This window comes from Doryrhamphus excisus, chromosome 19 (genome assembly GCF_030265055.1).
Source record: "Doryrhamphus excisus isolate RoL2022-K1 chromosome 19, RoL_Dexc_1.0, whole genome shotgun sequence".
NCBI classification, from domain to species: domain Eukaryota; kingdom Metazoa; phylum Chordata; class Actinopteri; order Syngnathiformes; family Syngnathidae; genus Doryrhamphus; species Doryrhamphus excisus.
Window position 1 is genome coordinate 4,642,536 of NC_080484.1, and position 14,101 is coordinate 4,656,636.

At 43.2% G+C, this 14,101-nt stretch overlaps 1 protein-coding gene across 1 annotated transcript; it reads right to left on the reverse strand.

Moving 5' to 3' along the window:
- Positions 1-1,741: 1,741 nt before the first annotated feature.
- pitpnb (phosphatidylinositol transfer protein, beta) lies at positions 1,742-13,881 on the reverse strand. The gene is made up of 11 exons (XM_058056636.1): positions 13,807-13,881; positions 12,731-12,761; positions 10,800-10,945; positions 10,623-10,714; positions 7,596-7,603; positions 7,265-7,339; positions 6,989-7,072; positions 5,370-5,447; positions 5,206-5,310; positions 5,013-5,135; positions 1,742-3,381 (listed from the first exon to the last, which is right to left on the reverse strand). Exons 1-11 carry the CDS (start codon positions 13,830-13,832, stop codon positions 3,331-3,333), a joined length of 819 nt encoding a protein of 272 aa, XP_057912619.1. The 5' UTR covers positions 13,833-13,881; the 3' UTR covers positions 1,742-3,330.
- Positions 13,882-14,101: the final 220 nt, after the last annotated feature.

Consider the following 14,101-nt stretch of genomic DNA (forward strand, 5'->3'; position numbering starts at 1 on the left):
CCCGGGGTGGCAGACCAAGAAAGATCTCAGATGAGCAGAGGCCAATGATGGTGAGAACAGTAAGACCAGCTCCAAAGACCTACAACATGATCTTGGTGCAGATGGTGTCACTGGGCATCCTTCAACATTCATCGTTCATTCTGGGAAAGTCATGCGGAAGAAGCCTTCTCTGATCACATGTCACAAAGGGAGTCGCTTGAGGTATGCTAAAGCACATTTGGACAAGCCAGCTTCATTTTGGAATAAGGTGCTGTGGACTGATGAAAGTAAAATGGAGTTATTTGGACATAACAAGGGGCGGTATGCATGGCGGATGAAGAACATGGCATTCCAAGACAAACACTTGCTACCCACAGTAACATTTGGTGGTGGTTCCATCATGCTGGGGGGCTGTGTGGCCAGATGAATGGTCCAAAATACCTTCAACCAGAATCCAGACCCTCATTTGGAAGCTATAGGAAGCATTCATATCTGTATAAGGAGGATCTACTAAATATTGATGTAATTTTTCTGTTGGGTGCCCAAATTTGCCCAAAAAGGGGACCTATTATGCTTTTTCTGACCTATAAATGTAGTTGGAATGTTGTATTCTCGTGTTAAACAATGCCAAGGTTTCAGATAATGAGGTTTGCACATTTCGAAATGAGCCCTGAAAGAAGTTTGGGATGGCTCAAAACCTTCAGTTTCAAAAGGCTTGGTAAAGTTGTTCCTTTGTGATGTCACAGAGGGGCGGACTTCCTTATATGGTTTGTAGTTAGGAAGCACTTTGGGCGTGTGACCAATCACAGCTTTAAGTCTTTTGTGACTTTGATGTACAAGTTGAACAGTTTTGGTCCCAGTATTGACCCCTGGGGTACTCCGCACGTAATATATGAACTTGCAGATGTGTATTCTCCTAGCTTTACGTATTGCTTCCTGTCAGCTAAGTAGCTTTTGACCCAGTTCAGAACCAATCCTCTTATTCCGTACCTTTCTAATTTAGTTATTAGAATGTCATGATTGATTGTATCAAAGGCTTTTGTCAGATCCATGAATACTGCGGCTGCACACTTCCTATGATCTATAGCGTTAGTGATTTCCACCGGAATTTTGATCAGTGGCATGGAGGTAGAAATGTTAGCTCTGTATCCGTACTGACTTTCTGATAGTAATTTGTTCACATTAATAAATTTATCCAGCCTATTGTTGAATAGCTTCTCAATAATTTTGGAGAATTGTGGTAGTAAGGAGACTGGCCAATAGTTTGTAGGGGGGGCTGTGTGGCCATAGGAATGGTCCAAAATACCTTCAACCAGAATCCAGACCCTCATTTGAAGTTGTTCCTTTGTGACATCGCAGAGGGGTGGACTTCCTTATATGGTTTGTAGTTAGGAAGCACTTTGGCCGTGTGACCAATCACAGCAGAGTGAGCATGCCCGGAGGCGGGATGTGGGTGGAATAAATTAAAGTACAAATCAAAGGAAATACAGGTGGAATAGGTGCAGATTCTGCTAAATATAAGTTTTCTGTGCAAGTTATCGTGTGTAGCTACTAAATAGGAGACAACTCAATAAGAAGGGTAAAAAATGTGCATAATAGGTCCCTTTTAAATAATTATTGCACGTTTTCTAAAAATCTGATAAAATTGTCAGGGGTGCCCAAACTTTTTCATACTACTGTAAACATATGGGACCACACTACAATAAAACAGGTTTCGTGTGAGCATTAAAGCAAAAAAGAAGAACTAACAGCAGCAGGCAGATTAATTGTTCAAATTTATTAGATATTCTGTTGTGTTCCATTGTCTAGACCTTCAGTCACAGCTTGCAAACTGTGAACAAGAAAAAAAAAACTAATTGTACATTCACTACTGATACCCCTGAATGTTGTCTTCATGATGAGACAAACTTGAGTCCTTCCATCTTTCCAAAGTGCTTCTTCATGAAGACTATCAAGAAGAAACCAGTCAATTTTGGATTTTGTCGTCTAAGCTTCTGTTCCTCCCCTCACAGTCACACTCTGGCTGGCATCACACACGCGCACACACACACACGCACCCACCCAAAATAGGTCAGGTCCAGTCTGGAGGGCGACCCCCATCATCACCACCACAATAACTCGACTGGTCAGAGGTGACGCCGAGTGCAGTGAAACGCTGAGGAGACGCCCTGCAAAGGATTTCCTTCCAGTCTGATGAAGCTCATCAGATGCAAAAAAAAAAAAAAAGACAAAACAGGGAAGCAGCTGAGAAAATACCGTGCATGCTGATCCAAATACCGTTATGTCGCCGTGTGAGGTTTGAACAGGTTGAAAAACAAAAAATGCCCTGCAGTGTTTGGACAGCCAAAGCATGAATGAACATGAACACACACGTGAATACATCATGTACTTCATTAATGCAATACAGTATAAAACCAGATGTTAAAAACGCTAACAGCCCATTCGAGTTCCTACGACGGGCTGATGAGAAAGTACACTTAGACCTCGACACAAACATGAAAAAAAAAAACCTCAAAAAGTCTTTAGTGAACACCGCCGCCTCATCCGTCCGCACACACGCACACTGCAGTCGTTGCTCTTAAAAGCCCGTGAGATTATATACGTGATTTAAAAAAAAAAAAAAGGCGGGCCACACTTTGACATCATTCGCACAGCAGACGGTGGTGGAGCTAAGCGAGGACAAGCAAGCGGCGGTGGCGTAAAAGATGCACGCCCGCCGCATCAAGTCTTGCCTGCGAGGCTCTAAACGCATGCAAGTGGGCGTGTCATGCGCGAGCGCCAAGTGGCCCTGGTGGTTAACGCCGCAGGGTGCCAGGCAGAGGAGACGGTGCGGCGCGGTGCGGCAGGGGAGGGGAGTAGTACAGGTAGACAAATACAAATAGACAATATAATACACGGGGGAGTTGATACGAAATGGTCCAACAGCTGCTATGTCGACCGATCTGTTGGGGACCTTTAAGTCTAAAAAGCACATTCTTCTAATTAGAATCAATTTCAAAAGGCATTGGAGTCAGTGCTGACACAGCCGAATCCAAGCAATGCCCGTCCGTCGTAATCAACTATCATTTACATTTCAGGCAAATTACATCTGTGCAAAGAGTTTTTCTTTCTGTGTAGATATACATTTATGCAAAACCAGGTTGTTGTTTGAGCAGAGCGGGGGGAGGGGGGTATGTACAGTGGGATCCAATCGTGTCAAACCCCGCCCCTCTCTTTGCCCCCAAAATTAAGCATGTACATGAGACAGGAAGCAAGAAGGCGACCTCAGGGCCACTTCCTCTTGGTGGTGGTGGTGGTGGTGGTGGGCGTGCCTCCGATGACATCATCAAGACAGGGTTGGGTTGATTTGGCTCATTGCTCATGAGCAGCACTGGTGCCTCGAATGGGACCCGTCTTACGCAACTGCAAAGGGGGGAGAAGAAAAAAAACATTAAAAAAAGATATTTTACAATCATACCTGCTGGCCTGTGCCTATAAAAACATACTGTCTGTCAGAGGATATGGAGACGTGGTGCCAACCGTGTTTACCTTTATTTTGCATGCCTGACTTTACAAGCTACAGCAGAGGTTCTCAAACTGGTTTTTCAAACTTCTCATGCGTCTTAAATTTAAAATGGTCTCCTTGCAATAGAAGTGCGGGAGGTGAGGCATGCGCCTCGCGATGGTGTGACAAGCAAATAGCGCAGACAAAGACACAAGGTGCCTTCACAGACATTGGGCCAATACACTTTTAATTCCGCTGCGGCCCACTAACTGAAAATCACTGGGCTACAGGATGTAGCGGACCAAGGTTGATCCAGTGTGGCAATTTTCAGTGGAAGTTAAACATTTGGAAAGCTATTCAAATGTGTGGGATGGTGCCCAGAAAGCAGGGCAAATGTGGTAGTTTCAGGAGAGTTGACAGGTTGGTATGATCTAAAAGCCCTCACCGGTGGCATAAAAAAAAAAAGTGACATGAGTAATGACAAATCATGCAAATTTGACAATTACATAATTCCCTCCATGATCTGCAGTCCAGCACCCATAGAATATAGTCGAGTACAAACACTGAACATGAAATCCCAGGATGCTGGGAACATGACATGTTAGCGACATGCAAGGAACATGCAGGGGTGGCGAAAAAGGAGCTGGAAAAGAAAAATGAGTGAAAGTGAAGAATGATAACAGAGGACAGCTCATTCAAAGTTGTCACAATGCTCGCATGCAGAAGCACAGGACAATTTCATGTTACATTAACACACATTAGCATCTACCTAGTCGACACGTTGGGAAACTTTTGTCACTTTTGAGTGTTTCCCCAGCAAAGTGTAATGGAAGGATACATTTTGTACAGTAAAAATGCAATTAGTTGGTCAATAACCACTATGGCTGATAAAGCTAATAAAGCTAAAGTTCATGAATAATTATTACTTTCACAAAATGAAAACTATATAACTTGAACTAAAATAATTATAATAAATTGCATATATATATATATATAATTATAAAAAAGCATAATAATAATTAAAAAAACATTTAAAAATGTATCTAGATTTTTACACTAACATTGGACAATTAAAATGGCCACCGGGCCGCAATCCAGACACCCCGTGTTAGCAAATAAAAGTGACTTTTGTTCTGCTATCCACCCCAGAGTGTCCCGGTGAGATGTAAACAAGTGTGGCGTTAGCATGGAGGAGTGAAACAGGTTGAAGAGAGCCTGAGATGATTAGGAGGGGAGGGGGGAAGAAAAGGCGGAGACGCAGGATGACACGGGTCCATGCAGGTGACGGTGTCTCCACGGTTGACTTACTCAGCCCGCCTCTAGTGTTTGACTACAGCGACGGCCTCTATTCGTCTGTCGCTGAGGTGCCTCGCACGTCGCCCTTCTGACGCATCTAATGTGACATCCAGGAGTGAAAGGGTTAAATAACGTTGGTGGGCTTGTGCTCTGTTGAGCCTGGTGAGAACGTCCACAGCTCTGCTAGCGGCGTCTTTTGTGGAGCACGGGAGGGGGAGGGAAACAGAGAGGTGAATCCCCTGGGGTTCTTTACCTCCTCCAGCTCCTTCTGAGTCTCCTCCTCCATACGCCTGATGTCCTCCATGGTCAGCCCCACCCACCTGTCCACCCAGCAGAAGAGCTGGCGGTGGAAATTGGTGAAGATGCGCTTTTCTTGCTGGGGAGGGAAGGCCGATGGTCAACGGCAGCCTTGTGAGTCTGAGCCACACGGACATGCGACACCTTACCTTGTGGATGAAGTTCTCCACTTTGGTTTGAAGACCCCACCATCGGAACTTGACCGTGACCAGTTTGTATGCACACATGTACGGACAGTCTGTCTTGAGCTCGTTCTGCGAAGGACCAAATGTAAGACAACGGCGAGAAAAAGCCTGGCGCTCCTGTCACGTACCTTCCACTCGGGGCCGAGAGGCCCTCTTCCTGTCTTGGCTGACTGGAACAGTGCAGGATCTTCTTCTTGTTTGTAGTCCTGCAAGGCATCAAAAGACAGACAGTCAGTTCAGACTTTTTCCACTCAGGGGCCGCATACTGAAAATCAAAAGATGCAGGGGGGGCCACCTTCAATTTTTGTTTTTATTTTCATTTTGTACAAAGGTTGAAAAGTAAGCATTCGGGGGTGCTCTAATCGATCCGCTACAGATTAGTATCAGCCGATATCAGTGAAAAAGGACGGAATCAACATAGGCCGATCCACTCCGCAGAGTACTTTTCAAGACAAAGCCTTGTTTAATTAGTAGTAACATTTCAGGTTTACTTTTCCTGTTTATTGGGTGCAATGTGCACGGCCCAATAAAAAACAAGCTGCAGGCCACAATTGGCCCCATCCCAAAATACTAGGAATGCATAATTATAGATGACCACGATGTATCCCACCAGACGTCTTCACAACATTCTTGTACATTTTGATACACAAACAGATTAAGACACATTTACACAATCTTAAGGCCAGTGTTTCCCGATTGGGCCAATGCTCATATGGAGCCAACTGTTTAGTCTCCAGTTAATTTATTCCAAACTTAAGAGAGGGTTTCAAATGGAGTGGGGAAGAAGGACAAAGTAAGAAGCCAAAAACATACCACTTCCACACCCAATGTGAGGAGAACTCCCCCCCCCCCACTCCATTACGTCAGACATGCCATGGCTGACTCCATGTGGTGTCATTGTTGATGCTAAGTGGCCTTGTCTTTCAATAATTCTGACAGCTGTCACTTATTCGTTTTTGTTTTTTTTAACTAAATGTAGCGAGGGACGACTGTGTACAAAAAGTGCATTTCACAAACAAGCGACTTTAATGGCCAATGTATGGCGACTGGATAGAATTAGCATGCAAGCACCTGACTTGTGACCAGAACATCAACTGCGACGACCTCTCAAGCCAATCAAGTCTAAATCAAAGTGTCCCCATTAAGGTTCACTTCCTGTTTTTCTACTTTGCATGAATCGATCAACCTCGCGGGTGCAAGAGTCAAAACGTTACCGACAACTTTGCACTTTGCAACTTAAGCTTTTAAAAAGTTTGCAGACTCAAAAGAACAAAAAAGAAACATAAAAGGTGTATTTTTTAAACCCCCCCAAAGCGCTGTGTGGTGCCGTTTTAATCCGGCAGGTCAGTGGGGGGGTGGGAGGCGAGCACCTGGACCAGATGGACTTTCAGCTTAAGGCCGGGCCTCCCTGCTGATCCACTTAAGTCATTATTGTACAGCAGCTCGTGTGAGAAACTGGGAGAAGTGGGAATCACCACAATCGTGCGTCATTTTAGCATTTCAAACAGCATGGATGCGATGCTTTCGGTGTTAGTCCACACTAAGCGAGCTTCTTCAGAAGGTAGGTAGGAGGCTGGAGGGCAGGGTGGACGTTCCTGTAAGTCAGTCTTGAAAGCCACGAGACAAATAAGCGTTTCTGTAGTCACGTGATGTTGATGACTGTCAGTGTGGCAGGATCACCCGAGATATTCAGCAATGACATCAACAAAAGAGTTTGGACCTTTTTTTCAAGAGGTTTATGACTTACCCCTGGCGTCACTTCATCTTTGTTTGCAATATCTATGGGAACCACTTCCACACTCCTCCACGTCTGCTCATCCAGGTCGTGCACCTGCAAGCAGGAGAGGAGTATATCCATGAGACAGCGAATGGACTCGTTTATGGCATTGTGGATCTCCAGCATGAAGACATAAAACAGAACAGCCAGGCGGGGGCCAATAAAGGAGGTTCTCCAGATGAATTATGGGAAATTCAGTGGAGACAGTGGAAATTGTCAGTGTTCCGACAAGAATGTCACACTTACGTTTTCGACTGTTCCCTTATCAGGCTTGTGCCACGTCTCGATCTTAATCATGAAGTCATCTTTCATGTATTCATTCTGAGGAGCAGGAGAGGCGCACGGGTGAGTTATTATTACCAAATCAGCGCTGACAGGTGGAGATGATCTCGGCCAAGTGACTTAGCGAGCGCACCATGAATGGAGGCCTGCTCTTAGCGCTAAATCCAATAAACCAATCAGACGTTTAAATAGCAAACTTTCTGCTTCCAAAACTGAGCGCCTGCGCCAACACTTGCCGGAAGGCAGATGGCACTATGATGCACATGCATGTCACAAAGAGAAGACTGGAACTCACCGTCACAACTGCGGCGGGCGTCAAGCAGGCGGGGTTGGCGGGGGGGGAGTGGGTGGTGGGGAGCAAACAGAGAAAATGCAAGTTAGCACCATTAAAATTAATTTAAAAACCCACGTCTTTACAAAGAGCTTCTACAGGAATGCAATCCATTTGTGGCGGCGGTGAGCTTCAGAGGATGATGTAAACAAAACCCCCAAACAAATACGTTTAGAAAGACGGAGCGCTTTGACATGGGGGGAGGAGCCCACAGCAGCACCCGCTGCTCGCTGACAGGAGACACGTGCCATCATGTCTCTGTTAGAACGCCCACTATTTTTACATGTTACGGTATGTCTTGGTTTCATTGATCATGTTTTTCATCAAGCATTAAGATTTCACACTTTGTTCGGTGGTCCTTGAACGCACCACAGTTATGTGAGGCTGCCACATTTGAATAAAGCCACCAAATAGAAGACAAGCAAGGCTACATTCACACTGTAGGGTATGATGCCCAATTACGATTTTTTGTGAAAATCAGATTTTTTTTACCCCCAACCCAAAAAAAAAATAAAAAAAAGGGGGACTCTTGAACGCTGAGCGAGAGAAAAAGTATGACTTCAAACACTTTTCCTTGTGTTTAAGGAAATAAAGATTGTTGCAGTGGTGCCTCCGATTTAATTTCCGTTAAGATACCGGGTAAAATTCAGATACCAGAGTACCTCGATAACAAAAAAATATTACATGATTTTATTCCGCTTCCAGGAATCTAACATCACCCACGCAGAGGAGGAAGAAGGAAGCAGATGTTTGAAGACGCGGGAAGACTGAAGAGGCTAGAGAAAGCTACAAGGCAATGAAAGAAAAAAAAACAAAATGTAAAACACAGAAAATGTGAGTCCTCTCCTGATTCGCCGTCACCGCTGTATTAAGTGAGTATTATTTTGTTTCCTTTTTAAAATAAGTACGTAAATCAATAAATAAACAAACAAACAGAAAAAACCCTTACATCCAAAAACTTAAGTAAAAGCTGTAGTTTTCTGTTTATTAATTCATAGTTTTTTTTGACTGGCTGTTATATTGTCATATTTGTTCCACTTCAAAAACATTTATAATATAGCATTTCATTTAAATGTAGTCTTTGACTGCTTCATCCACACCAGTTAGACTCCCTCAAGAACTGTTGCTTCTGCGTGCATTCAAATTACATAGTGTATATAGTCCTAAAAATAACTACCAGTTACACTATGTCAAATTTGAAAAATAAAAGGCTTGATTGCAAAAAAAAAAATGTAAACCAATTGATTGTTCATTATTTAGTGAAAGGTTATTGCAGGACTGCAAAATGAAAATGAATGAATGAATGTATAGTATAATGGGGAGGGGCGGATGAGTGGTTAGCGTGCAGGCCTCATAGCTAGGAGACCCAAGTTCAATTCCACCCTTGGCCATTTCTGTGTGGAGTTTGCATGTTCGCCCTGTGTGCGTTTTCTCCGGGTACTCCGGTTTCCTCCCACATTCCAAAAACATGCTAGGTTAACTGGCGACTCCAAATTGTCCATAGGTATGAATGTGAGTGTGAATGGTTGTTTGTCTATATGTGCCCTGTGATTGGCTGGCCACCAGTCCAGGGTGTATCCTGCCTCTCGCCTGAAGACAGCTGGAATAGGCTCCAGCACCCACCTCCAATCTCAATACTTTGATGAGATTTTCAATGATTTGAGTATCAACTTTAGAGCACGAAGAGCCTGTACTGGAAGTATCTATATTTTAACATCAATCTCTGCCCATCACTCGCATGCTCTCCTTAACGTTTCTCTCCTGACCGCTTAGACTGCAGTAGATCGTATACATATTGGATTTATATCTACATACAATAGAGGCCTGAGTTGCATTCGAAACAAATCGGAATTGTACTGTTCACAATGACATGAAAAAAAAATTATATACAGATTGCATATGAGCAAAAAAAAATTGGAATGCAAACAAAGCCTAAGCGGTACGTGCTTTCATGTCACAAGTCTCCAAAGCTCTCTTCACCAGATTTGTCGCTATTTAAAAATAAATATATATGTTTCAATGAATCCACAGGGGTCTGATTACTCAAAGCATCAAAATCAAAAAGCTGGAAACACTGATCCCTCCTGCTCCGTTGTTATTTTCTGGCAAATAAAGCCTGTTAGGTCTTTTTAAGAGTGGGACGCCACAAATAAATCAAAGTATGGGAAACCCTTCTTAACAACAATACAGTGAAACCGCATCATAATCATCATCTGACCTAATCTTGAAAGAAATATCTTGACAAAACCTAAAAGATGAAAAAACAGCACCGTGCACCATGTAAGCCAGGGGTGTCCAAAACCCGGGGGTCATTTCAAGGCATTCAGCACATTCCAAAAAAGGACATTTAAACTGGAAACAAACACAAAAAAAACATTAGAAACTAAAAAAAATTAGTTATTTTATGAGAATAAAGATGAAATATTATGAGACTTCCCATACATCCATTTTCTATGCTGCTTATCCTCACTAGGGTCGGGGGGTATGATGCTGGAGCTGATCCCAAATGACTTGATGGCGGGGCATAAAGTTGAAATATTAAAGACTAAAAGATGTTGTTTTTTTTTTTAAATAGAAATACAAACAGAAATATTTGTAAAAACAAACAGCAAAAATTGAAAAATTAGCAAAAAAGTAACGTGAGAAAAAGGCGTTCATTCATACGAATACTATGCTTTGTCGCCAATAACATAAAGCCAAGATGCAGGCTGTTGATTTTCTTTAAACAAACATCCTTGCATAAAAAGCGGCCCCCGCATCCTTTCATTTTTCAGCATGCGGCCCTCGGTGGGAAAAGTTTGGACACCCAGCAGGTGAGCAAACATATTTTGCTGATCTAACGATGACCAGTGTGAGTGTGTGTATTAGTGCTTTTTAAACAATTTGAGCCCATCATAACCTTGATCATTTTGGTCACAGTAATTGTGATATGAATTTATGGTTACAGCCCTATGCCATAGTATGAACTGTGTGTGTCGGTGCAGAACTCACTGGTGCGACAGTAGGGGTAGGCATTCCAGGCCTTTTCGTGAAAAACAAACGCTCCCTCCGGCGCTATCATCTTCACGTATCCTGGGACTTTACTGTCAGGGGCGACAAGCGAGAGTTCAGTGAGCAACGCTTTTCATTCAGCAGTGTCAGGCGACCAAAGTGAGTGGAGAGACCCACCTCTTTAAGTGGTAGATTTTGTGTGTGTACTGTCCCTTCTCGCCATCCTTCTCGTAGGGTTCATTCTTCAGCACCTCGATGCCTTCACCACCGCCCGTTTCGTTTTTGCTGGCCTCGGCCACCGAGTATAGCTGGCCCACTTGGTACTGGTAGGAAGCCAAGCAAGACGCAATCGACAATGTGCATCCATAAAAAGACTCAGGTCAACAGTCTTTCCCGCAGGACTGCAATCCATTTGTGGTGGTAGGTGTCTACTAGGGATCGACCGATGTGGGTTTTTTTCGAGCCGATGACGATTTTTTTCCATCACCCTTAGCCGATGGCCCAGTTTGCTTGGGCCGATATTTGTGGCCGATACTGCTTTTGCTCCCTCAATTTACATGAAAAAATGACAATGATAACAAATATTACAGGTCTCAAGTTTAAACAAATATTTATTGAAATGTAAACACTGAACACAGTAGGATTCAGCTTTCTTAAACACACATTTAAACGGCATTATCAACTTTAAAAGGAATAAATATTCAACCAAGTGCAAAACATTTCTGTCGTAGTTTAAGTTTTATCTAGCATCGATGTGATCACTGCGCGTGCATGTGCGTGCATGCTTGGAGAGAGCGCACACACATAACACGACACGCATTTAAACTCAGCCCGGCGTTGGCTGAATGAAACTCCTACAAACACCATGGGACTGAATTGCCAACGTTGACATTAAAGCGGTGTTGGTAACAGCTGTACATATTAGCCTCCAACTACATCAACAGCTCCCTAATTCCAACGGTAGGCACTTTTAAAGATGAAGCATTCAGCAGCATTCCTGGTTTTCAGACCCACAAACTAAACTATATTTTCAAGCACGTATATTGCATGCACTTGGCGTTCATGTTTCCTATTTCAAAGCAGGTGGCAATATTTCAACTAAGTTTAACTATTAGAGGCTAATTAAAAGTTGAAAGTGTTGTGATTCACCACTCTTGCAGTGTGGGAGGGGTACCGCGACTGCGTGTGTTGCAGGATCCTCCGGCAACACAAAGCTGCCCGGCGGATGCCTGTCTGTAAATCATGCAGTGGAAAAATACGCGAACCCACGCGTGTATCAGCCGATACCGATTCAAGTAAAGAACGCATATATCGGCCGGCCGATGTATCGGTCGATCCTTAGTGTCAACATGACATTTTTATATGATTTGCATAATTTAGGCGCATATAATTGTAACAGACGTTGTAGAAATGCTTAAAATAAACTATTGATGATTTGATGGAAGAGGTACCCACAGCCTCTATTGAGAAGAGCAATGCTTCATTTAATGGCTATCAAAGTCTCCAAAAAGTCCAGAAAATAAAATCACTGGATTTGTCGCTAGTATCTGGAAGTGTCTGAATATGCTATATAGACAAAAAATGTCAATCTACAGGAAGCAAAAAATAAAGGAAATGTGGGGTTATAACCCCAAGCTTTGCAGCTTGAATAACTTAAATTCATTACACCAATTTCATGGTAAGCAACCCAGTTGATAAAGCTCTTTGCCTTGATGGTTTTTGGAACAAAATCCCAGCTTGCTGGTCTCCCTTTCATGCTCTCACGCTACCAAAACAAGCTCAATGTGGCAATTAGAGCTTGTTAAGCTTACACTGCTTCAGGCTATACAGCTTGAGGGAACACTTAGCATGTGATCTGTTTGTGGTGGAGAGCAGCAGGGGGTTAATAAAGTGTGTCAAAAAAATCATCATGCTGATCAGTACTGTCGCTGCTTTTAGGACAGCTGATGTGAATGGAATATGCCGCTTGGGCCTGACGAGGTTTGAGCGCTCTCGTCAAACGTAAACAAAAGCAAAGACTCCAGTAGCAAAGCACTTCAAACCTCCCAGTTTTCCTGGAACGCCGCATGATTAACACCAAAGCCTACAGAAACCGGTTAAGTACTCACCTCTTCAACTGAAATGGGCAACACCACACGGCTAGAGTAGGGAAAACAAGAGGGGAGGGGGGCAGATAAATTGATGAGAATATTGTCTTTAAATTGCAGTGATTATTATTTATTATTTGTGTGTATAATTCGGGCAAGGATGTAACAAAAAGACGATCAATCTCTGCATTACAATACAAAAGTGACAGTAACATGACAGTACCATAAGCAATATGCAATGCAAAAAAACAGTTATGTCAACTCGTGATAAAAGTAACAGTAACATGACAGTACCATAAGCAATATGCAATGTAAAAAAACAGTTATGTCAACTCGTGACACAAACCATGGCGACAACAGGTACAATCATTAACGAAAATGTCCCTTTGAAAGCTTCGTCGTCGTGCTTAATTAAAGATGACCTGGTCCAGCATGCAAACAGTTGGTATTATTAACAGCCCAATTAAGTGTCACGCTAGTGCGGGCAGAATAGCAGCACGTACGTCTTTCTTCCGCAGAGTCAACATTTCTTAACCGCTTCGGGCTCCAGGCCTAAACTTTCGTGTGTTAATAACATTGTCAGCTATTTGTCAAAAGCCTGCGTCGCGCTCGGGGAAGTGTCCTACTAGCTGCTAGGCGGCTGCTACAGCTAACTTAGCTTGTTAGCATTACGGCTAAATCCGACGGAACCCTAATCTGTCACTCAAAGCTTAACATTATGGCACAATGTGGCTATAACAGGATGCTAAATGGCTAGTTACACCTCATAAGAGAACACTTTGAAGCAGCGGTGTTAGTTAAACATACTACATGTGAAGTGTGTCTTTTTATGTGACTATTCATTACGAGGCTAATTATCCACCCTGCTAGCTAGCCAGCTTTCCAGCTTCCACTAGCGACGCCTTAGAAAGACCGGTGTCCCGTTATACACCCCGCTCCAAAGCTATCCTTTTGTGGGCTTCGCGCAGAGAAATCCGGCTAGCGACACTTATTAAAATACGCCGCGTCTCTCCTGCTTTATAATAACACATGAATTGGACGAAAATACGCCACGAAAAGCGCAAAAAACATAATTTAAAGAAACACGTCAGACTCACTATTCCTTGATGAGCACCATCTTCATCCGCCGGTCTGCGCCTGCGCAGTGTTTGCCAACGACACTCAGCACGTCAACATGGTAGCCCCGCCCTCCAGGCCAAATCTGATTGGCTAAACCTGTCAATCAATCACTTATTTTCGTCAACTAGTCAATCATTACCCTCAAAGCTGACAATGTTCTTAGTTCTTTGTGAACATTGTACTTAGTCATTCAGATACGCAAATCAAATAGATATAAAAAATATCCAAATAAGTCAATTTGTTCTTCACAATAATACGGTAAAGGTTGAAAAG

Excerpts from the sequence above, each read along its gene's own strand:
- pitpnb (XM_058056636.1), bottom strand. The coding sequence starts at position 13,832 with ATGAAGATGGTGCTCATCAAGGAATA. Across the intron at positions 7,073-7,264 it reads ATAAGGGAACAGTCGAAAAC|GTGCACGACCTGGATGAGCA; the intron begins GTAAGTGTGACA and ends TCCTGCTTGCAG. Across the intron at positions 5,311-5,369 it reads CTCTCGGCCCCGAGTGGAAG|AACGAGCTCAAGACAGACTG; the intron begins GTACGTGACAGG and ends GGTCCTTCGCAG.